Source organism: Amblyomma maculatum, chromosome 1 (assembly GCF_055883805.1).
Source record: "Amblyomma maculatum isolate TAMU_Amacu chromosome 1, ASM5588380v1, whole genome shotgun sequence".
Taxonomy (NCBI): domain Eukaryota; kingdom Metazoa; phylum Arthropoda; class Arachnida; order Ixodida; family Ixodidae; genus Amblyomma; species Amblyomma maculatum.
In genome coordinates this window covers 190,386,072-190,411,171 of record NC_139344.1, presented here as the reverse complement: position 1 = coordinate 190,411,171, position 25,100 = coordinate 190,386,072, and the positions used below count along the sequence as shown (strand labels likewise).

The window sequence follows — 25,100 nt, the reverse complement described above, 5'->3', positions numbered from 1 at the left end:
AGAGGAACTAGAGACCAAATTGCCAACCTTCGCTGGATCATGGAAAAAGCAAGAGAGTTCCAGAAACCCATCGACTTCTGCTTTATTGATTATGCGAAAGCGTTTGACTGCGTAGATCACAGCAGATTGTGGCAAGCTCTCCAAGAGATGGGAGTTCCAATTCACCTCATCTGTCTCCTCAGGAACCTGTATGAAGGACAAGAGGCCACAGTCAGAACTAGGCATGGTCTTACTGATTGGTTTCCGATTGAGAAAGGAGTGAGGCAAGGCTGCATACTGTCGCCCTGCCTATTTAACCTATATGCAGAGTGCATCATCAGGAAGGCCGGTCTGGACGAGTCTTCAGCTGGAGTGAAGATTGCTGGAAAACGTATCAACAACCTTAGATATGCGGATGATACCACTTTAATGGCAGAAAGTGAAGTGGAACTCAAGAGACTTCTGATGCGCGTACAAGAAGAGAGTGAGAAGTTTGGGCATAAACTGAACATTAAAAAGACAAAGATCATGGCGTCTTGCCCTATCAAGTCCTGGAGCATCAATGGACAAGAAGTGGAAGCTGCGACAGATTTTCTGTTCTTGGGCTCCAAGATTACCTCGGAAGGAGACTGCAGCCATGAAATTAGACGCCTGCTTTTGGGAAAGAGAGCCTTGACCGCCTAGTAAAGAGCAGAGACATTAGTCTGCCAACCAAGATCCGTATAACTCGTGCTATGGTCTTTCCAGTTGTGATGTATGGATGCGAGAGTTGGACTGTGAAAAAGGCTGACCGCCGAAGAATTGACGCGTTTGAATTGTGGTGCTGGCGTAGACTCTTGAGAGTTCCTTGGACTGCCAGAAGATCAAATCAGTCGATATTGTCGACCATAAACCCTGACTGCTCATTGGAGGGTCAAATTCTTAAGTTAAAGCTCAGCTACTTTGGTCATATGATGAGAAGAGAGGAGTCGCTGGAGAAAGATTTGATGTTGGGAAAGGTTGAGGGTCGCCGGAGAAGGAGTAGGCAGCGAACGCGATGGTTAGATGGCATCCTCGAGGCACTGCAGATGAAGTTTTGTGATGTTAGGAAGGTAGTGAGAGACCAGAAAGTGTGGCGTAACATGGTCCACAGGGTCACGAAGAGTCGGACACGACTGAACTGAACTGTGTCAGCAATAAAACACTGCAATATCTAAATGTGCCTCTTTTACACTCCTCATTCAAAAGCACGGTGCTTTGAGCTAGTTGGCTGCAATCCATGGTGAAAACATTCACAGCACAAAAGAGGTGTAGACACACGCTTAAACACAAAAGACAGGACAGATCCTGTCTTGTTTGTTTCTTAAGCGTGTGTCTACACGTTTTTTGTGATGCAAATTGTTCCTAATTCAAAGCAAGTAGGAGGTGTCGTGCCACTTCTCACAGCCGAAACTCCTCAATTTTTTAACACAAAGACACTTGTCTTCTGCGTGAGCAGCGATGCAGACAGCCCCGCAGGAGACTAATGGCAGCTTGCCTCGCCTGACAAAGAACATAATCAGCAACTCAGCTGACAGGGGTATAGTAATGTTCAGGACCGACCTACACATTCTCTTGAACTGCAACTGCAGATGTTTGATCCGCGCAGTCTTAAATAGTTTGCGCATTTGCCTACAACAAGATTAGCATAATTATGTGCTCATTGAGAAGAAGTGCTCTATATAGTTGCAGCTACATGCCTGGCAAGAAGGCATCGTTCTCCTGCACCTCCAGTGCTGGTGCTGCTCTTAGCAAACACGCTGTGAGTAAAAAAGGCGAACTGAACTTGCTTCACTCCGCTATCGGACTGCCTCTTCCACTGAGCATTAGGCAGCCCAAGTAGGTGGGCGACCAGGTCGCGAGCGCCACTTCGTGTCGAGCAACAAAAGTAGGTACTCGCCGCTCTGAATGAGTGAGTGAGGCGCTTCTCCACAATCAGACATGCGCGTCGCATGGCTAGAATGGTTGGTTGGTTGGTTGGTTTGTGGGGTTAACGTCCCAAAGCGACTCAGGCTATGAGAGACGCCATAGTGGAGGACTCCGGAAATTACGACCATCTGGGGTTCTATTTCGACCACCTGGGGTTCTTTAACGTGCACTGACATCGCACAGCACACGGACGCCTTGCTTTTCGCCTCCATCAAAAACTGGCGGCCGAAGCCGGGATTCGATCCCGCGTCCTTGGGAACAGTAGTCGAGCGCCGTAACCACTGCGCCACCCCGGCAGGGGCTAAAATGGCGCAGATCACCACATAGGTAGGAGCACAGCACATGAAACAGGAATCTTGCGATGTGAGCGCCTCATTGCGAAAAATTGCTTCATTGCGGCAAACGCTCAGTTTTTAGCACGCCTCACGAAGTGGCACTAGCAACTAAGAGTTTTAGATAATAATCTTGAATGGCTGCTCCGGAGCGAGTAACCGGGCATGGTAAACATAGGAGGCTATAGCTGCACATACGACTGAGCAGCTTCTGTGATTAATTACCGCAAAAACAGTTCTCATACATGGGTGGCAATAGTGGTTGGTAATACATGAATTGCATTCCTATGTTGTATAAGGTTATGTAACTATATTGCAGGTGGGAAAAATTTTAAGGGAGGCCTAATTATGCTCCAGTCATCTGGGAACATTCAAATACTATGACTTAACAAGCACTAACACTAGCTCTTGTCAACTTTATGTTTCTCTCATACATGCAACAGGAATGTAACCAGGACTTTTTCTGGCAGGCACCAGAGGTGAATCCTTGTACTGAGAGCAGTGCCAGATGGTGCATGCTAGGGGTTTGAGCTTGATTTTTTTGGTAGGAGGGGAAGGAAGCGCAGCACCCCTCTCTCTTGTATGCAACACGAGATGGATACAATTGACAAGAATGGAATGAAACAGCTCTGAAAATTACAACACTGCTGAGTAAAATGTCAGCAAAAGATGAAAGGCGTCGAGGCATTTCATTGCCATCGCTGGACTGTGGTGCACAAGTCTTGCGCTAAAACTCTTGCACACATGGCACAGTCAAGCACTGCGACTGCTGCATTCCAAACACAATTATGTTATCCATAAGGAAGTTACTTGGAACTGTGAATAATTACAACATAGCAATGGCACCCCATGAGTTTTGATAAGCCCAGAGAGCACTAAAAAAAGATAAAATTCAGCCTTCAAGGGCCTCTGCTAGCGTTCCATCAAAAATAGAGTTCAACTTTCGCGTTTCCGTTGCGATCGCACGGTGAAAATGAAACCAAAAGGGCAAGTCACTGCAAACCATGCATAGCACTGCAAGTCACAGTTCTTTTTCTTTTTTTACTGCAAGATGGCAGCGTAAACAATTTTACAACACTTCTTGAAAGTCCGAGAAGGTCTTCACGGGCCTTCGCTGGTGTCACAACAAAGATCAAGATCAAATTTCGCATGTCTGTAGCAATTTCACGGAGAAACTGAAACCACGAGGATGCGCTACTGCAAATAGCGCATAGCACGACAGTCACGGTCAGTTTTCTTTTCCTCTGCAAGCTGTCAGTATTGACATTTTAATATTTCTTGTACGTTCTAGAAGATGGTAGTACATCCCAGTTAGCATGTCGCTTCAGAAAGGCACGAAATTTCAAGTGCACGCTCAGAGCAGTACGCGTATGGCAAAAACCCCGCGGGACAGAATTTGACCACAGTGCCCATACGGCGAAAACACTCAAAGGGTTAAATAAAAGAAGCCAAAAGCTTGCAGATTGAAATACTCTGGATTAATTTTCCACACTTCCTAAAGTATTCATTTGTACAGCATTGCTACACATTGAGTCTTCAGACTTTGTACAGTTTAAACACAAGCGCTTAGCTCAAGAACCTGAACTCTCCTTGCGGCCATTGCGCTAGCCTCTACTTTACTAAAATATGTACCGTAATAACGCATAAAACATGAGGTTTCCTTCTCGATTTTATCTCGTCAGATTTCGTTTCATATTATTTGCGGATCCGAACAAATTTCAGTCTAAATTCGCAGTTCCACTCTGCATAATATTAAGCGTACTCAGCATTAGGCGATCAGGCTTCCAGCAAGAGGAAGTGCTATGTAGCAGTGGCGTCGGTTCACTGTTTCGACAGTTTCGGTTTCCCCAAACTGATGCCACATACCTCGCAACTACGGCCTGACCACGGTGCTCGCGACCAGAAGCAGGTCGACTGCACGTCACACAATGTAGGAATTGCAAAGTAGTACTCTGCATTTTGCAGTCTTGCACAGGCCTCTCCAGCTATGCTGGCCACGTTCTACAACCAAATCGAGGACGCTTAAGTAGCATTCCCAGGGTCATGTTTTCGAGAAATGACCGATAACAAATGCGTTTTAGAGGTACCCAAGATGAGTTTCTATGGAAAGATATCCCTAGCAAGCGACTCTCGGCACACATGATGACGACTATCATGAAAACACTGAATCTGAAAACATAGTGCGCACAGGCTGCGCACCTGCATGTGGCGCTAGATGCGAAAACGCCCGAGCACAGAGCATGCTAACCAGCAGCTTCAGCGCTGCCGTCCCGTGTCCGAGCTGGAAGCAGCCTACTAGATTTAGAACAACCAGAGGACCATGTAGCTTCCATAATTGCCGGGACTAAATGTGAGCTGCTCTTCTCACGATGCATGAAATCCCCCGGTCAAACGTGTCAGCGCCAGAAGGAAAGCACCAGCATATGAAGGCATGGGCATTATTCGCGATGCCTGGCACTGGATGGTGTTGGATGAGAAAGCGCATAAGCCTTGCGAAGCAACTGCAAGGCATAATGCAGATAAATACTTTTCTTGATCTTTCTTTGCTCGCATTATGCGCGAATAAAAACTTTTTTCCCATTTTCGCTGTCCCGAAATTACACCTTGTATTATATGCGGCTCCATATTATACGCGGATTTTTACAGTAAGTAAGAGGCATGTAACAAGACCAGTTGAAAAGAGCTGCACTACAGCAATCCTATCGTAGCCAGAAACGACAGGCAGTGCGCTGCCATTCAAGCTGCAGTTCTATGCACTCAACTCACTTGTCCCAAAACAGATGAACAAAGTTTGGCAGAGACTGACTTCAACAGGACACTCTTCACAGCTGGGTCTAGATTGATGATTTCTACGTAGCCACCACGCAATCCACACCTGCAAGCACGGGAATGTGCAGATGTATTAGATCAGAGATAAACTACTCCCCCCCCCCCCCCCCCTTTTTTTTTAAGAACTTGCAGTGACATGCAAAAATAACTGAAGGAATAAAGGTGCATTTTTTTTTGTACTTATGTTGATTAGGTGCAATGCAGAACAAATTATCATTAGAAATTACGAAAATGAACGTGAATGCATACATAGAGTCCCATTTCAGCTTTCTTTCCTTCCTTACAAGATGTGAGGTCATGTACAGTAACAGATTACACACTCTAATGATAGCTTCTCCACACACTGCACATGCGCAACTTTTTTTCCACATAAAGACCTTTGTATCAGACGAGGGAGTTTTCAAAATTAATCCTCTCTAGACTGTTGAAAACCGGTTCCGCAGCACTTTCCACTGTGTTAGTGCGAGGTATACACAAAAGTCCAGTGAACAATATGGCAGTGCCCGGAGAGCCCTCTTTGCAAAGGTCTGCACTGCCAGCTCAAGATGCACAGGAATTCCTTTTAATAGTGGATCAAAAGTAGCAGTAATTTAGGAGAACTGCCATTCTTGTTTTCATCCAACAGTTTACAGTGCATACTCACTCTCCCATGTATCCTTTGGAGGCAGACATAAACGAAGCAAGTTCCATTTCAGAGTACGGGGGGCCCATATTGTGCATGACTTTGCGGAAGCTGTGGAATGCAGCACCCTCCGCGTAGATATTGTGCTGATACACCTGCAAATACGAACAGTAGAACATGAGAGCCACAAGTATTTAGTGATTGCAACTGGACTAGTTCTTACCTCATCAGCCATGAGGAACAGTTTGTGCTTATATGCAAATTCTACAACTTGTTTGATGTTCTGCTCAGTAAGGACTGACCCTGAAAAACAAAAAGAAAAAGCTTTAGATTTACTTTTTTTTCTTACTACAGATATTATTTAGCAGTTACACAGCATGTCAAAAACAAGCCTATTCTCAAAGTAGCAGACAGTGAAACATCTGCAGGTACCGTATAAACCGATATATAAGTAGTTTTCTTTGTTTTTAAAGCAAGCTAAAGTTGCCGCTCGTATTGTATAGCGGCCCTTAGCTGAATGTGAGGCACAATCTGGCAAAGTGGTGTGCTTGCTCGTGAACGGAGAGCCAAAGCCATATCAAAATCCTGGAGTTGCTTCAATTTTTTTAGTCCCTAGCAAATTGGTCTACGGGTGCTCTCTTTCTTTCGACCTATATTAGTTAATAAATCCTCGTTACCAATGTATAGTGGCATGTGGAGGCAGTTTACAGCGGCTTTCAAGAAAAAGATGGCACTTGCCAAAGCCAAAGGCAACATGGTTGCTGACAGTTTGGCATTTCAGAAAAGAGCGAGTAGCGGTATGGACAAGATCAGCTGTTCGCATGCAACCTTTCAAGAAATGCTGCCTAAGCAACAAGCTTGATGGAACTAGATGGCGCACTGTAGGAGGTGCCTAGTGACCAACAGTTGTCTTCCGGCGATACTGCTGAAAGTTCAGAGTGAGATCAATTTCTGGTGATGCGGTGACACAGCAAATATTGCAAATATATGCACTTCAGCTATTTCATTCTTGTTTTATTTTTCTTATTTTTCACTTCAAGGTAAGGAGGTCGACCTATATTCCCATTCAATCTATAAAGGTTTATACGGTAGTGTAAACCTAAGTACTGCCAGACTCAAACTGTGAAGCAGCAACACATCCCATTTACAGGTCTGGTTGAAAGCCACTTTACACCATTTACAGCTATCATGAATGACCATAATTTGTCTCGATCAATGCAAGTCTATTAATTCAAGGCATTAAGACATCATACAGCACAAAAACCAGCCAAGGCAGAAATACAATGTAGCCCGATTATAGTGAAGCCACTTACAGTGAAGTAGTGGTTATAATGAAGGCAGCTCAATTTACCGTTCCCATTTTTGCATTTTCAATACATTTTGGGCCCAGTTTTAATGACGTAAATGAATGCACACCAGCGGATATAGCGAAGTGTTTTAGTGCAAAATGAAAAACAATTCATCAATGAGAAGATTTTTATGCCTTCAGGCAAATTTTTGTGTGAAAATAAGAACAAAATTTGGCTGATGACTGCATTCGTGGCGTCTGCATTCCCGCAAAGAGAAAAGTTGCTTCACTGCATCGCTTGGCTTGCAGTCTTCATAATGCAGCACCCCATCGTGCCTTTGAGCTGGCTGCGCGAGAGGTAAAAAGGAAAGTAAGGAAATAAAAGGCAATTTTTGGTGCCGTCACGGAGCAGCGGTAAACTTGGGAAATCGCGGTTCTTAAATTTCTCTCCTCTCTGTCCTGGACTCCGGAGAGAGAGCCCAGGAGAAATCATCATGGGAGTGTATCTCCCACTTTCGTGGATCTCTGTATGCACTTCTCTCGCTGACTGCATTACGCTTTCATGTCTTGTTCCACTTCTTACCTTTGATTTCTCGTGATCCCCGACTTTGCATGGACAATTCTTAGACAATGGACCTACTCAGTTATCTCTTAGCAGAGTCTTCTGGCAAGCTAGTTAGTGAAATTCGTTTGTCTTCAAAACTGCGTGAATAAGAGAGGACAGTAGACACACACACACACAAAGCACAGTTTTGCACTTTGTGTGTCTGCTGTCCTGTCTTATTCATGCAGTTTTGAAGATGAATCAGTTATTCCCATTCTCAGATTCAATCCTCATCGCTCCCTGTAGATCTTCAATTTCTCGGCTATGTCTAGTCTCGCGAGCCCCAGCACCTCAATGGGCAAGAGAAAGGTGTTGTCCTTAAAGACAAAGCATGCCATTCTGGACAAAGTGCGCCAAAACGTGAAGAGTGATATAGCACAGAAGTATGAAATCACACAGTCCACACTCTCAATGATAATCAAGAACGGCAGCAAGATTGACACTGTTATCAACAATGACCTTGGCAGCGGGGATTGAAAGAGGATCCGGTGCACCACGTACACAAACATAGAAGCTGCACTTTACAGGTGGTTTTTGGATGCCCGATCAAAGAATATCCCGCTCAGTGGACTCATCATGCTGATCAAGGACTTAAGACTTTACTCTTGGTCCCAATTACTTCTAGCCGGGAAATGGGTGGCTTCAAAGATTCAAAGAGAGTCACAACAGTACATGTAAAAACATCGTCGAGGAGGCCATGTCCGTTGACGAGGAATTACTCCAGCAGTGGTGGCCAAGCACTGCGATCGGATTCTTGCATATCCCGACAAGGACATCCACAACGCAGACTAAACGAGTTTGCTCTTGCAACTGCTAACATCAAAGACTCTAACTGCCAAGATGGACAAAAGCGTGGGAGGAAAAGCCAGCAAAAACCGGATTACAGTGCTGATCTGCTCCACTATGAATGGTTCGGACAAGCAAGACTTGTTGGTTACTGTCAATGCCAAGAAACCGTGTGGCTTCGCCAAGGTGCTCTCTATGCCAGTGACTTACGTAAGCAACAAAAAAAGCATGGATGATGAGAGACATTTTTGGCAAGCGGCTTGCCAACTTCGATAAAAAGATGGTCTGGAGGAAGCGCAAAGTGCTGATGTTGCTTGACAACTGCACTCCGCATCATGTCAACGCACACTTCAACACAGTCGAAATTTTGTTCATGCCCACAACCACTCCCAAACTGCAACCCATGGACCAGAGGGTCATTTGCTAACTTCAAGGTCCACTACCAGCGTCAAGTGATCGAGCACCTTCTGATCAATGCTCTCTCTACCGATAATGTGGCCTAAATGAAGGTCCCTTTGGTGAAGGCCATCTATTTTGCAAGCGGAGCCTGGAGGCACGTGAAGCACCTAACTATCGCTCACTATTTTGAGAAAACTGTCTTCTCCCCAAGCAGCAGAACAAACACAGCACCTGCCAAGGATAAAGCTACCGTGGTTGACACCACTGCAACAGCTGATGGTGCCACCACGACAGCCTGCTTGGAGCAGCTATGGGAGTCCGCTAAAGAGTTGGACCTTGTGCCTACAGGCCTGGCCCGCATGTACTTCATTTTCGCCGACGATAACCTTGTTGCCACGGAGGATTTCACGACTAAGTTGAAGGGAGTGTCAATGAAGGGACCATTACAGATGGCGCCTCCAAAAGTGACTGCGACGACGCTGGTCATGCCCCTAAGCCAGTAACCTCCACAGCAGCCATCGCAGCTGTTGATACACTATGGATGTTTCTCAGGAGTTCACTTTGGTTCGCAGTTGGATGGTATGGAGGCCGTGATCCTGAAGAGCACACTTGCAAAATGTGTTCAGGAAACGCTGGACAACTTCGTCCAGCGACGACAAAACAATGTGCCCAAATTCGTCGTTTTTTCATGGTCCAGATACAACGAAATAGCGGATATAGCGAAGCAATTTTCAATTCCTGCCAACTTCGTTACAACCGGGCTAAACTGTATTTCCAAAACTGCACCAATAATTTAAAGCCTTCTATAGACCACACACTGAAGTATTAACACACTTTTTGGGGGCTAGCAGAGCAACAGGAGTGTAGCCAGCAAAGGCACAAAATAATGGCATTAAAATGATGCTGAATTTTATAATTGCTAGAGCAGCCGTGGCCAAAGAATGCTACGGCACAAAGTTGTTTTGTTTTACCCATCTTTTAAGCATTTCACCCCAGATATGCTGACTATAGCAGGTCAGAGGAAAGCTTGTGCCTGTTCTATCACCGGTAGGTATCCATTGGTAGCACTGCCAATCCAACCCCGCACCACCTATATTCAAGGCAGTTCGCCCCAATTATCCATATATTTACACATAAGTCTGCACTAACAAAGCCTTTTTTTTTTTTAGAAAGCAGCAACAGCTAAATAGACTTAAAAAAGCAGCTATGCAATATCCCTTTACCATGACTGATGTCTAGCAAAGTTCCACTACAGCTCACCAGTAGGGTTCCCTGGGTTGATGACAACGAGACCACGAGGGTTGCAAACTTTCTTGGCTTCATCAAGAGCTCTTTCAAGCTCTTTTATGCTCAAAGCCCAGTCATTCTCTTCATCCAAATAATAGTTTGCCTGCACATTACAAAAGCAAATGCTGTTTATCTCAAACAGCAATTCCCACACTGGGCTTGAGTATACAATATGCACCTTTAACTAGTCACAGGCATCAGCAATGCTCACAAGAAAGATGAAGCACCCTCCTGCACCCTCCTAAGTCACAAGAATGCTTCAAATGAGTCACAGCACATTCTGTTGACACAACATATAAAATGTAACTAAATGTAAATAAGCTGGTTTTTATTATATATGTAACCTGCACTTCTACACATTCAAGTTTGTCCTGATAAGACTTTGGTAAGAAGCATCATTACTTCTGGAGCTTCTAAAAATTGGAAAGAGAAAATTGCACCACAGCTGTTACATGACAATTCATTTATTTCTACACAGTATAAGCACACAAACAATATCTAATACAATCCCATTTCTCTTCTCAGGCCATGACATCCCTGCATGTAGCACTGCACCCCACACACAGATTCTAGTTCATAGATTTCCTTCATCGATGGCACCTAGACTTGAGTGGTTGTGTGCACGAGAGGTGCAATTATATTCCTCATAAGCTATCCAACGACATAGGATTTCATGCTGTAGCATGAAGTGAAATTTTTAATTGCAGATAACTAATTAACGACAACTAAATAAGTCTTGCAGTTAGTTCAGCGCAAGTATACTTTACATAAGGAATTGAACAATATATGACTTAATGATGTAGCATGAAGTATAATCACAATTAAAAAATAAATATTATAAATTTAGAACATAATCAGCATAAAATATAACTACTAATTAACAGGTTACAACTGAGAACTACAATTATTCCAGTGCAATCATATCGGCATAAGGTCTACACAGCCACTGCGAACAAATTGCATACACACATTCCGTACATGGCGGGTAAGAAACAAGTAATGCTGCTTATTGATATTGCCTATTGATCACATGCCTGCACGCTCATTTTATTTCACAGTACTTAACAAACAAATGGGAATAGTCCTTATTGATTCTGTCAAATTGCACGACCGGTAGTTTTTCATGTCACTATTTTCATACTTCACTATTTAAATGGCCAATTGTGGCAGGGGAAATGCGGTTGAATTGTAAAGCCTGCTGTAGAAGCTTTTGAACATATAGACAATTTGTCGACTAAAATGTGCAGAAACATCCAGTTGCTCAAAAGCAGGCCTTCTGGAGATTGATTGTTACCACAAATCGTTCAAAATTTACCAGAGAAGTATCGCCTTCCCTGTTGGCGAAAGTAAGCCAGACATCTCGCGCGCATTGCTGCTACACCTTAAAGACTTGAGCTACTTGTGAGCGAAAAAGGGAGCGACGCGACAAGGCGGCGCAGCGAAAGCGATCATCGTTCACACTGTCACCTACTTGGAAAGTTATGCATGTACGCGACAGCGCAAACCGATGGCAACGCGAAATGGCGCAGACGCTCTGTGTTGCTGGCATAGTATGTATCCTTCTACGATGTAGTACACCGCACAACTATTTGCAAATGCAACAACAGCCATAACAATTGCAAGAATTTAATTATCGTGCGACAACATGCAAAACAAAATGCACTTAGAGCACATCGTATTGAGCTTGAGGCACTTAACATGTGCTAACTTGCTCTATACAAATGGTCTCGTAACCTTGATGTTTTTTTTTTTTGTTGATATTAGACGTTCATTGCATCCTTGCACCACTGTTGGTACACAGCTAGAAATTTATGCGGCGAAGCACAATCGTAAGGCAACACAGCAAAAAATAAAGCGAGCGAAATGAGCGGCAGTGACATACGCTGAGTGTACGTCACTGCCGCGTATCACTTCATGATTGCGCATGGTTTTCCGAGCAAACGAGCAAAATTTTCTATTTTGGCAGATCCAAACGACACATGCATTCCTATTCGCACTTGCATTCGTGCGACGTGTGCTGCCGCCGTGCTCGCATTTGTGTGAGTTTTCATGTACATGCATGTAGCTCAGCCTTAAGAGTGGTTGCTTGCAAAATTTTAAATTGGTTCCTAACCTTTTTGAGACTACCAAGGTGACTGCAAAACTATGTGCAAAAATTCTTTGTGTGCTTTAAAAGCGAACCCATTCAATTACTGCTCTGTTTTGGTAGACGGAAACTGTGAACCACGAATTGGTTTTATTCAAAAAAGTGCCTAAGAACTCTTGCCGTATGTGCCAGCGTTGGGCTGTGTGAATATGAACGAATCGCGTAGACTGTTGACGTCAACAACTCAAGAAGCAGCGGGAGCAACATAGATCCGTTACAGGTTTGAAAATAGACGACCTGTGTACATGTAGCGCAGCTAGGCAAGCAAAAGGAATAATGGGTTTTTCTTTTTTCTTCCGTCCTTTCGTGAGCGCCACCTATACTTACTCTGGCCGGAGCACGAGTATTCCAAAGGCAGAATCTGAACACATGCTCTCCGCCGTATTCAGGCGCTCTGTCGCAGAGCGTGTGGATCACTCTGGTTCTGCGACTGGAAGTCACCGTAACTTTTGACGTTAGCTCTAGTGAGAGAAGATGAGGGGGAAGGGGGGGCAATTTGGCAAAGTGCCAGTGCTCGTCCGATTGTGCAAGCCTTGTTTTCAATATGTTCGCTCTATCATACCTCGTTTGGGGCAGGCGCCGTCCACTGCTATTGCAGAGGAGAGTTTTTGGCCATGCTGGGCACCAGGCAACACAGACGCAGCGGCGCGTAGTTCGAACCATAGTGGAACCTACTAGTGTTTTAATTAACCGGCTTTTGTATACACAGACCTCTATGGAGCTTGGCTGGACCAAGTAGTGTAGTTCGAATTATGCAAAAATTCAAATTATCGAGGTTCAAATTTAGGAGCTTTCACTGTACATCTCAAATTAACTGCTTGTAAATATTAGTTTATATATTTGCATCAAAGTTGTTCAGACCATGATCGCGCAACAATATATATTCTTGTTATGACTTGTGTTAAAACGGCATCACAAAACTCAATTCTATGTTGTGTTTATTGCGCGCTGCAAACACTGCACATTAGCAGCACACTGAGTGCAAAGTTAACATGAGCCCTGTTAGGTTGCACATGGTCTTTGTGCAGTGTTCTTTCTTTACTGCCTTTTTTTTGTGCGCACATTTTTCGCTTTGCAGTGTTTGCTCACTAATGTGCTATTTATTTCATACTGCCATGCTTTAGTTTCATTTCATTTCATTTTCATTTTATTACCTTAAAGACCCCGGCTTTTGTATACACAGACCTCTATGGAGCTTGGCTGGACCAAGTAGTGTAGTTCGAATTATGCAAAAATTCAAATTATCGAGGTTCAAATTTAGGAGCTTTCACTGTACATCTCAAATTAACTGCTTGTAAATATTAGTTTATATATTTGCATCAAAGTTGTTCAGACCATGATCGCGCAACAATATATATTCTTGTTATGACTTGTGTTAAAACGGCATCACAAAACTCAATTCTATGTTGTGTTTATTGCGCGCTGCAAACACTGCACATTAGCAGCACACTGAGTGCAAAGTTAACATGAGCCCTGTTAGGTTGCACATGGTCTTTGTGCAGTGTTCTTTCTTTACTGCCTTTTTTTTGTGCGCACATTTTTCGCTTTGCAGTGTTTGCTCACTAATGTGCTATTTATTTCATACTGCCATGCTTTAGTTTCATTTCATTTCATTTTCATTTTATTACCTTAAAGACCCCTCGTGGGGTATTACATAAGGGGTGGGATGAGAAGAAAAGGTACAAGACAATGCAATATATGCGATCATATACAAAAAATGTTGTTTAGATTGCTAGCAAACGATGAAGGGCAGGTGATGTCGACGATATGCTGGGGAAGGCCGTTCCAATCTTTAGCTGCACGTGGGAAGAAGGAGGCTGAAAAAGTAACAGTTCGGGCACGTGGGCGAAACACTTGAAGCGTGTGGCTAGTGCGGTGGGAAATGCAAGATGCTGGCGTGATGTGGGGGCACGGTTAAGTGATGAGTGAAAGAATTTGTGGTACAGTGATAGCGTGGCTATGCGACGACGAATGGAAAGAGGCGACAGTGCTGATTTAGCTTTTAGAGCTGAAACACTGACGTCGTACGAGTAAGAAGAATGAATGAACCTTGTAGCGCGGTTTTGAACGGCTTCTAGATCGTTTATGAGGTTAATATGATGCGGGTCCCATATGGCGGATGCATATTCAAGTTTAGGTCTAATGAGTGACTTGTAGGCGAGCAATTTCACGTGATACGAGGCGAGGCGAAGGTGACGTTTAAGAAATCCCAGAGTTTTGTTGGCAGATGATATCACGTTACCAACATGTGCATTCCATGTTAGGTCATTAGATAATGTGACGCCTAAGTACTTGAAAGATGATACAGATTCTATGGACTCGTTAGCGATTTTGTAATGGAAGGCATGACTCGTTTTGCGACGGGTAATGGAAAGAAGCTTGCATTTGCTAGGGTTCAGGGTCATAAGCCAATTTTTGCACCACTGTTCAATTTGGTTAAGGTCCTGCTGGAGGGCTTCTTGATCAATTGTGTTTGTTATTTGGCGGTAAATTACGCAGTCGTCAGCAAACATTCGAATTTGGCAGGATACATGCTGTGGGAGATCGTTAATATAAATTAAAAACAGTAGGGGCGCAAGAACGGAGCCTTGTGGGACGCCGGATGTTACAGGGAGAGGGTTGGAAGAGTGGTTGTTCACAATGACTGACTGAAAACGATTTGTTAGGAAGGCCTCGATCCAGTTTAGCACATTAGGATGTAAGTTTAGAATAGAAAGTTTTTGTATTAATCGCTGATGTGGAACTTTATCAAATGCTTTAGCGTAATCCAGAAAGATGGCGTCAACTTGAAGGTTAGCATCCAGGTCAGCATGCAAGTCGTTGAGGAACATGGCTAGTTGTGTTTCGCATGAATACCCCTTGCGGAAACCGTGTTGGGATGGATGGAAGAAATTGTGAAGTCCATTACCTGAGCTGTTTTATATATTTAACGTGATTTTGCGGGTCGACAGGTGCTCGCCGAGGTTACCTGAATCATCATCTATTTCCCTTGTCCTTGCCGTGTACCTGCGCTGCTGCTCCTTTAGAGCAAAATTGCAGTAAAGACTTAGAAGTGCCATGTGACCGGAGTTTCAGACTGAGACAGCTTCTGGCGCATATGCCCCGACACCATGGTTGGCAACTTGTTGGACAGGTAGCACCATCTGGCACATGCACTGTGCGTCGTATTTTTACCTGAACTGCAATAATGGTGCCAGATGGCACCACTCGTCCAAAAGTGGCCTTATACTGAGCTTGTGCTTGAACGACCATTTTCTCCTTTTGGGTGACCCACTCGTCAACTGTACCCCACTGTAATCTCGAGCATCCTACGCCTGGAGCCACTCGACGAAAAAAGTCTAGTGTCATCCAAGCTTTCTTATTGGACACATATCGAACCGGGAGGCCTTTCGTGCTCTTAAAACAGTGTGGCAACCTGTTCTTTCCGATAACAAAAGGCTGTAGTTTACATGACCCATCCATATTTGCAGCAAGCAAAATTGATATGCGCACTTTGCTGTTCTTTCCACCATGGCATGCAAGTGCGTTTCAGATGCAGAGTCTTGTTTGGCAGCATTTACCAAAACAGTGCCGTCTCATCAGCATTGAATATTTCCGATGGCGAAAAGCTGTCCGAAATATGTGGCCACTCTTCGGACAACCACTTCATGTCACTTGTGCTAATCGCCTCGCTTTCGCCCGAAAGGGTTTTTCCGACGATGCTGTAGCGACTCTTAAATCGCTACTGCCAACCAGTGCCACCCAGTGGTGTAGCTAGAACTTTTTTTCGAGGGGGCCTGATAATGCTGCTCAGCCTCTTCCGTATCGAGATACAGTCGAACCTGGATATATCGAACTCGAGGGGGATCGCGAAAAAGTTCGATATATTGATAATTCGATATACAGAAATTGGCTTGTGACGGCACTTACAATACGAAAAAACGATACCGTATTTGCCGCGTAATCAACCCACTCGCATAATGAACCCACTCTCCACTTTTGCAACCGAGAATTTCAAAAAAAAAAATGCGTTAAGACCAGCTCGCTCACATGCAAGCGATTGAGCGATCTCAGCAAGGAGCGGCAGCGACAGAGCGAAAGATTTCACTTGTTGGAACTGCCTCCCTCTCACCGCTCAAGCCACCGGGACAGTTCAATACAAGGTTTCTGTGTCCCTGCGGCAGAAAATCGCGAGCGTTTTTGCTTGCATGTCGATGGCGCGCATCACTCTGTCTGGGTCGTCGCATCCACAGCTCATTTCTTGGCAGCGTGCCAAGATGTTGGGCAGCGATAACGTCAGGGCGCGTTTATCTTTTTATAGCTCCTCCGGTGGCGGGGAGCGAACTTGGCAGAGTGCAGGGTTCGTACAGGTGGCAAAGAAAAAAATTCAAGGATATTCAAGGAATTTCAAGCCCCCATAGGAGGATTTTCAAGGCCCTCTTCGAGGGCTTAATTTTTTTTTTCCATGTCAAAGATCTTCAAACAGTGCTCTCAAAACGTCTGAAATATTTATTCCACAAAGAAAAAAAAACATCACTACGCAGATTTGCTTCTATTGCACAGAAAAAAATTAAATATAGCTTCATAAAATATCACAGTGAAAGTTTGGTCATATCACACAGAAAAGTAAAAAATTAGTTTTATAAAATTGTTGATTATTTCCTATACCCTCACAAAATATTGTCCACTGCTTCAACTGCACAAAACAAAAAAATCCTTAGGAAGCAGCTCCTCAGGGCTACTTCAGGGGAGCTCCAGCAGATTTTGTTGAATTTGGAGCTTGATGGCGTGTAGCTCCTCACTCTTGTCTTTGGCAGTCTTTCTGAGGCTATTGGACTTTACAATGTGTGTCACATTGTTTTGTGCCTCTGCTTTATCAGCATAGGCATTTGCAGATGCCATGAGATCATCAATTGTCAATTCCAGCTCCTTTTTCTTTCTTTTCATTGCATCAAGCTCTTCCTCGATGCAGTGCTTTTTTCTCTGCTTTGAAGCTTCAAGGTCCTGCTTTTTCTGGGCTTCCAAGTATGCTCCATACTTTTGCCTTGCAGCTGACACAGCGATCCTCAGTTCCTTGGTGATTGGAATGTTTAGAACACCACCTGCTTTCTCAACCGCATCGCACACGATCCGTTGTGAAACATATGAAAGGTCCTTCAGATTCTCAACGCACACCTATCGGTTTACACTGAATCCACGCTCGACAGTTGCCTGGCCATGACTGAGGACAAGCAGAAGTTTCACAATGCTCCACAACTTCGAGTAGGTTGAACTGAACTTCAAGAGATCAGGGTAAAATTCATCCAGTCTGTCAGCGCACTTGTCAAATTGTCTAAGCTGATGTTTCTGCTCGTGCAGGAGCTCCGTGTACTCGGCCAGCACCGTGTCTCGAAGGTGATCAGCCATTCTACCTGCAGTGATGAGGGTGTCCAACACTTTTCTGAAACCTGCAAGGCATTCCTCTGGCTTCGAGCACATCTGTCGTGGGTCTAGTGAAGAAAGGCCCCTAACAAATGCAAACTTCAAGGGGCTTCTGTCTAGAACTTTCTTTGTGGCACTGATCAAAAACTGTTTACATTCCATCCGGAATTGAAACACGTCCTTTGAGCTCACTTTAGAATTCTTGAGAACTTGCTCTGCTTTGTAGCCTATATCCACCTTTTCAAGTGGAACATGGTTCTCGGCATTATCAATGTCGATCTTCAGCAGACCCACTATCCCTTTGGCAGACAGGATCGAACATTTCAAAAACTTCGTCAGCAGCTTTCTGAGAACAGTTTCTAAATCCCTTGCAAGGAAAAAAACCATTGGTTTGTCTGTCTGGTACTCTACCAGAAAAGGGTTCAGTGCCATCGCCACACGTAAGGCAAAATTCAACTTTGCTGGCAGCAAAGCATCACAGCAGAACTCCCACATGTTATTGAACGATGCACATTTTGGCAGGTTGACTTCTTTTTTTCTAGCAGCCTCAATGTATTTTTTCATGTCGCACCACAACAGCAACGCTCTCTCAATTACAGGAACATTCTCCACCCACCGGTGGGCGACAAACTTAAGAGGAAAGGTATCTTGGCCTGTAACTGCCGAAAAGTCCTGTCTCCGTGCTGGAGCACCTTCAAAAATTGCACTCAGACTAGACAACAAGCAGTCAAGTCCCCATTTAGTCGCTGAAACTCCAGCCCTATAAGCATTGTGCACTGTGTGTAGCCCACAAGTGCCTAAGTCCACACACAGAACTTGGTGGTTTTGTTGCAAGTGCTCTTGAAGACCTTTGAAGAACTTCAGATTGACATTGGGCCCATCCATCGATATCTGAAGAATCTTGGCAAGAGGCAAAGGCTCGAGGGCGCTTAGCAACTTTTCCTGAATGTCATCGGCTGTGGAATGCCCCATAAAAACAGAGGTGTAATACCTGGTCGTCACTTGGTGAGCAGAGTCCCAACACCTCACGTGCACATCCATTTGCTTACTTTGCAGAAAGTCATTTGCCGACTCGTCAAACAGTACGACATAGAATTCACACTGTTCTATTTCTCGCTGCAATGCTGAAAGAAAGAAAGGCCTGAGACCGTGACACGTCATATAGGCGCATTTCTTCTCACCACAAGAAAACGCCTTTGCCACTTCACTGTTCGGAAACATGCGCTGAAATAGCTCCCCTGCTTGGGATGACGACCGGTACGAAAAGTGGGATGTCACAACTTTCAGAGTCCAAAGAATTTCAGCGTCAGTGACAAGCTCGTGCGCTTTGCAAGCATCGTTTAGGCTTGGCGACTGCGAGGAACACGCGCTAGTAAACTGCTCTACCGCGACCGGCGTCAGGTACCTTTTCAACGCGCTCCCTTGCGCTACCTTCATTGCGCCAATATGCTTGCCGCTTTTCATGTGACTTTTTAAAGCGGATTCACCCATGGCAGTCACATCCACAGTTTTACCGCAAAGCTTGCACTTAGCCTGATGCGGACTCGTTGTATCAGGCGCAATCCACTGCTTGTATTCGTCATGGTGGAGCCACGTAGCCTGAAACTTGCTCTTTCCGGGCATTGTGACACATATGAAAATATCACGTGCGCTGACAGGCAGAAGCCACGCTCATTCCAAAAATGCAAGCACTAGGGCAACGCCAGCGTAGACACGGCCGCACAGCTCGGTAAACCTATCTAAAAACGTTGGGCTCGGTGAGTGATGGCGATGCAATAGCGATGGGACGACGCAGCCGCGCGCCCACTGCAGTGTTGCCAGCCGCCTAACGAGAATGCGCTAAATAGGCTAAAAATCGATACGTTTCCTTCCCCGCAGTTCATTCAGAACTCAGTCAAGAATAAAAGTTTAGCAACAAAAACGTTTTCATGACGAAAAACACCAGTTCAAATTTAGTATTCAAGGAATTCAAGAATCTTCAAGGACCAGTCATAAATTCAAGGTTTTTAAGGGCCTTGAAAACAGACTTCCGTAATTCAATGGTATTCAAGGTTTTCAAGCACCTGTGCGCACCCTGCCATGATTGCACAAGCCTGGTTCGATTTATCAGGCCGCGCTTGGGGCGGGCGTCATGATCGCAGCAGCTGACGGCGTGCTTTCGTTGATTCATACATGCAAAGATAAACGGCTCCCGCAAAAAAAAAAAAAAAAGCCTGCCGCTTCTTAACGTCCGCAGCCGCCATATCTTACGCTACGTCACGCGTACAGCACAACGATAAGAAAGAATGACTCTCGCAAAAGAAAAAAAAAAAACAGAGAGCTGCCGCTTCTTAACGTTCGCAGGTGCCATAGCCACATCAGTCGCTGTGCGCAGAGGGTTCGCAACACACGCTGGAGAAAGGGTCCCACGTCTGTCTGAAAATGGGCTGAGCTGGCTTGGCGCATGCGTAGCGCGTGCTGAAGGAGAGAGCTCGGCAAAAGAATGGGCACACCCACGCACATAGCTTGCAAACGTCATGTGTTGGCACGTGGGAAACGATAACTGCAGATGCGCGCGCCTTTGGGGAATGGGCGTGGCGCTGTCCAGAAGTGTCCCCTCTCATTCCTTCCGCGCGTGGCTTGAAAACGTCACGCGGCAAACGGCCAAGGGTGATGCGATCGTCTTTGGGGAAGGCACACTTTCAGTGCGTGGTGCGGAGTTCGATATATCGAACGACCGGCGAAATTGAGTTCGATATATGACGCGGCTTTCCTATACTTTTACATGGGACTTTCAAGGGGATATTCCGTGAGTTCGATATAACCAAAATTCGATATATCCGGGTTTGATATAACCGGGTTCGACTGTACTATCACTAATCTATCACCTCTCAACTGAGCCATAAATTCTGCATGTCGAGATGCAAAGATTGTGCAGACAAATAGTACCGCCCGGGGCTTTCGTTCCAGCGAGTATCCTGCGCATGTATTGTTTTAGATGAAAATCGTTTAATTTAGCAAATGTAGAACTGAAAATTCACCATAGCTACCTTTCCAGCCATACAATTAACATTAGTTCAAATACATAGTCTTCCTGACGAACCCGCAGATGAAATGGTTGTTTGCACTCTCTCCAGTGTGCTTATAACTGATTATAATGCAGCGTCTGCACTCTAACGAACCGAATTGTTACGAACAGACGAGGACTCTCAGCAGACCACTTCAACACACTTTCCACCGGAGCATACGTAGCAGCTAAAAACACCCAAGATTCAGTGCAAACAAGAAGCCCGACAGAGAGAGAAGACAGCGCGGCGTCAGAAGATGGAGTTTGGCATGCGGAGGCTGCGCATTTGGCGTCACGCTCCCTCCTAGATTTTTTTTTTCTCAACGCATCCCATCTCTGCGTGCTTTGTCAGCTTATCTGATAGTATGGCTTGTCTCTTTTGTATGGTCAGATGAACAATTTCAAAAAACTAAATGTATCTTTCGTGAAAAAGACATACTGGAGACAAAGTCCAGATTGATTTCAGGCTCTGGTGGTTGTTTTGGTCTGCGGTGTACGACAGTACAAAAAAAATCTGTGGGGGGCCCCTCCCCCTGGCTACGCCCCTGGTGCCACCAGTGAAGTTTTCTTCTCAAAAAGCCACAGCAAACCATTTGGCCTTCTCCATGAGAATTGGGCGGTCAACAAGCATGTTCTTGGCACGTGTCTCCAAAAACCAGGCGTACAATGCCTTCTCGACCTCGTCAAAGGTTGGGACGTGCACAACACGACACGCTCCAGGGCGACTAGACTGCACTGCCTTCAGCTCAAATTGGCCTTGTTCTTGAGGACTGTACTCAAGGTGTTGCGAGGAATTATGAACACTGCGGCGACCGACGACTTTTTCTCACCAGCCTCCACCTGTCGAATGATGTCTGCCTTTGTTGACAAATCCAAATTCTTGCATTTTTTTGCGGACATGGCTCTGGAACATGTGCCAAAAGCAAAACGAAAAACACACTGCACCACACGAGCCTCAAGCCTTCGAGTTGGCCTCGAAAATAAAAGGAACAAATCGAATCAAAAGGCGCACCGCTCCGCGGCTCCGCACTACCACAAGCCCAAGCCGCCCAAGCTGCACTGACCTCGTTCATCTCACTGCACAGCGGCAATGCCAGCGGTGTCAGCTAACCAACACACAGGAAACGGGCGCCTGCAGTCAAAGTGGTTTTCCCCTTCTCATTTCCCTTTCACACTCAATCGCATTCCAAGTGCTCCTCGTCACGTGCCTTTTACCTACACGCCCCTTTCTCCAAGTGCGGGGCAGCGCGCAAGAGATCACGCAAACATCACGAGAGCTGCGTGAGGAGAAGCGCACTTGCGGGAGTGGGGTACGATAGGAGAAGCGCACTTTACGGGGCGTGGCGCAGCACGGAGTTCGATATATCGATATGCAGGTGTACGGGTTGTCTATATACGCTAACAATAGCGCTATACTTTTGCATGATTCCCAAGAGGATTTTTCAACTGTCAGATATAGACAATAATTCGATATATCCGGAATCGACTGTATATTAGCTTGCTCCTCTATACTGGTTAGTACACCTGGGGCTGTCAGAAGGGGAAGCGTGAAGGGAGAGTAGGTGCCATTTAACTTATGTACTTGCTCCCACGTTTTTTTGGATCTGACTGAACTATATATCGATATGTAATTTTGCCAGGATGTTTTTTCAGCGCTACGACGGTTATGCCAAGTATAAGGTTCTCTATGCTGGGTATCTACGAAAGACGCCCCATGCTTTATTTTGTTCTTTCTTCTGCTGCCCTGCATTCTTGTGTGTACCAATATTTGTTATCTTTTCTTACCAGGCAAGATATGCTGCAGCGAGAATACAAGATGTAAACATATCATTGAGTTCATCCACACTGAGGCTATCTGATAATATTTCCTCTAAACGAGATTCTGATTTAAACAGTGACCAGTCAGCCACGTGCAATTCCCAATGGTGCGGTTTGGTAGAAATTATTGATGGGGAGGATAAAAGGCTAATAACCACAGGCAGACTCCCATAAGGGTTGTCTAGAACGTCCCATTTAAAATCGCTAAAAATGGAGGCTGAACAGAAAATAAATCTAAGCAGTTCATTTTTCCGGAGCTTGGCGAGCAGTATGTTTTGTTTCCAATGTTTAGAAGGCAGATGCTGTTACATAAAATAAAATCTAAAATGCAACATCTAGTATCGGTTAGTTCACTTCCCCAAAATGAGTGGGCATTAAAATTACCGACTATGATATATGGTTCTCGAAGCTGTCGCAAAAGTTATTCCACGTCAGCAAGGGTTACGGTTAAATGTGGCTGCAGATATAAAGAGCATATTGTTAATGTTTTAAAATGGACAACGGTAACGGCCACTGCTTCGAATTTAGCTCTTAGGCTGATTTCGCTAGTTGCAACACCACTCTTGACTACAATAGCAATGCCTCCAGACAGCCTACCTGACTGCCCTCGAAGACTTTATAGTTTTTTCATAACATCTTTTTGTTGGAATCCTGTTTGTCTCCTGAATTACATAGTGCTACTCGGGAAAATGAGCATAAAAGGTCTTTTATGTCATGTAGTTTTTAAGAAATCCATGACAGTTTCAATGAATGAGGAACACCATGTTTAACAAGTATGACTATTTGATTAAAAACTCAGGTTCATGGTGTGTCTAGTCCAGTTATTACGTTTTTTTCTCTTTTTTTCGTTCGAAAGAGCTATTCTGCCTCTACAGCAGCAGCGGAGGAGGGGTTGTATCCATTGCCTGCTCAGAGGCAATGGAGGTCCGCAAATGAGACGCAGATGGGTGGGTTTCCGGCTTCTCCTGTTGGAGGGAAGCCGTGTGGGCTGCTACCTAGGAGGCTGGCAGGCCCTGTTTCTGCGATGGCAGGGCAGCTCTTGCTGTTCCTGCCTTGAGTGGGGATGGTCCTGTCCAAGGCTGTGCCTGGGCAGAGGCCAGGTCCTCCACAACAATGGAGTAGTTTGGTTTAGCAGTGAACACGAAAGTGCCCTGTGCAACAAGATAACGCTGACGTGCCTCTTTAAATGCTATATTTTCCGTTACTTTTATTGTGTTTATGCCCTTTTCCTTCTTCCAAGAAGGACATGATTGCAAGTATGCAGCGTGTCCACTAGACCAGTTTGCACAGTTTGCGCAGTGTAGTGCAGTTTCACATTCATTGGATTTGTGATCATTTGAAGCACATTTTGCACATGTTTGTTGGCCACGGCAGCTCTGGGAGCTATGACCAAATTTTTGACAGTTGAAGCAACGCCTAGGGTTCGGGATGTAGGGTTGGATGTCTACTTTGATATAGCCTACTTCTATGGAGTCAGGGAGTTTGCTAGAGTTGAGGTAGGAGTATGTGCTTTGTCGGCACATCTTGCTTATCTTTTCAGATTTTAATCCTGTGCACTCTCGATTATATTTTGTTCAGAAAGGGCTTCTAGTAGTTCTTCAGTGAGAGACAGGAAATCCTTCTCTAAGATCACACCTTGAACAGCGTTCAGCGATCTGTGGGCAGTCACTGTTAGTGGGATTTCCCCAAATGTGACAAGGTTATGAAGATTTGTGTACTGGTCTCTGCTTTGGAGTTCAAGAAGGAGATCCCCGCTGGCCAGTTTGCTCACTTTGTATCCAGGGCCTAGGACGTTTGTTAAGGACTTTGAAACTACAAAAGTCAAAATTATCTGGGTGTGTCTTTCACAGTTTTCACCGTGGATGACATGGTACTTTGGGGAAGATTTCTTGTTTCGGGGAAAATAATTCAGCTGCTACATCGGTCCACTTTTTTAGGGAAATTTCTTGTTTCGGGGAAAAGAATTCAGCTGCTACATCGGTCCGCCTTTTTTTAAAGCGATGCCATAAAAAATCATGCTGTTCGGTCAGGGTGGCAGCCACCCACCACGAAGCCCAATACGAGGACGAGGCAAGAGCTTGAAGGCCCTGTCAACGCCAGCTGTACACCCTGGCTATAACCAAATACAGTAAAAGCTCGTTAATTCGACTCCCGTTAATTTGGAAAATCGGATAATTTGACCTTCGCGCCTGCCTTGTCCCCAGAATTATGTATAGGAGTCTATGGGACGAAACTCTAGTCAATTCAGACGGATTTGACCGCACAACGGATAATTCGGACAACTTCAGGCAGCTACCGAGGCTCGAAAACGAAAATAAGACGAACGTGGCGCAATAGCGATACCCAAAAGCAGCATCGCCATGGACATCAATTAATCAACTTGGCTCGACTTGTGGCTGGATGGGCGCTTTTTCTTGTTTTTTCACAAGTCGACGTTACTGGCGGTGCCATTTTGTCGTTTTGCTGCTGTCGGTGCGCTACGCTGTTGTATTGAAGACAGCTCGCTTTAGTGCGGCTCACTGCTTCTCTGTTGTGCGCTGGTATCACCGCACTCGCCCCCGATGGCAACAGCGGCGAAACGGCCGAAGAGCCACGAGGCCAAGGACTTGGCTACCAA

General features: G+C 45.1%; 1 protein-coding gene and 1 pseudogene across 3 annotated transcripts in view; both read right to left on the bottom strand.

Annotated features, from left to right (window-relative positions):
* Positions 1-25,100, bottom strand: part of LOC146205216 (alanine aminotransferase 2) — a 55,012-nt gene that overhangs the window by 11,318 nt on the left and 18,594 nt on the right. For all 3 annotated transcript variants that reach the window (XM_084589923.1, XM_084589921.1, XM_084589922.1), the window contains exons 6-9: positions 10,047-10,176; positions 5,933-6,012; positions 5,731-5,864; positions 5,025-5,133 (exon numbers count right to left, since the gene is read on the bottom strand). In XM_084589923.1, the coding sequence (XP_084446049.1) occupies positions 5,025-5,133; positions 5,731-5,864; positions 5,933-6,012; positions 10,047-10,176 (453 nt within the window). The remainder of the gene's footprint in view (positions 1-5,024; positions 5,134-5,730; positions 5,865-5,932; positions 6,013-10,046; positions 10,177-25,100) is intronic.
* On the bottom strand, positions 16,330-19,730 carry LOC146205217 (uncharacterized; annotated as a pseudogene).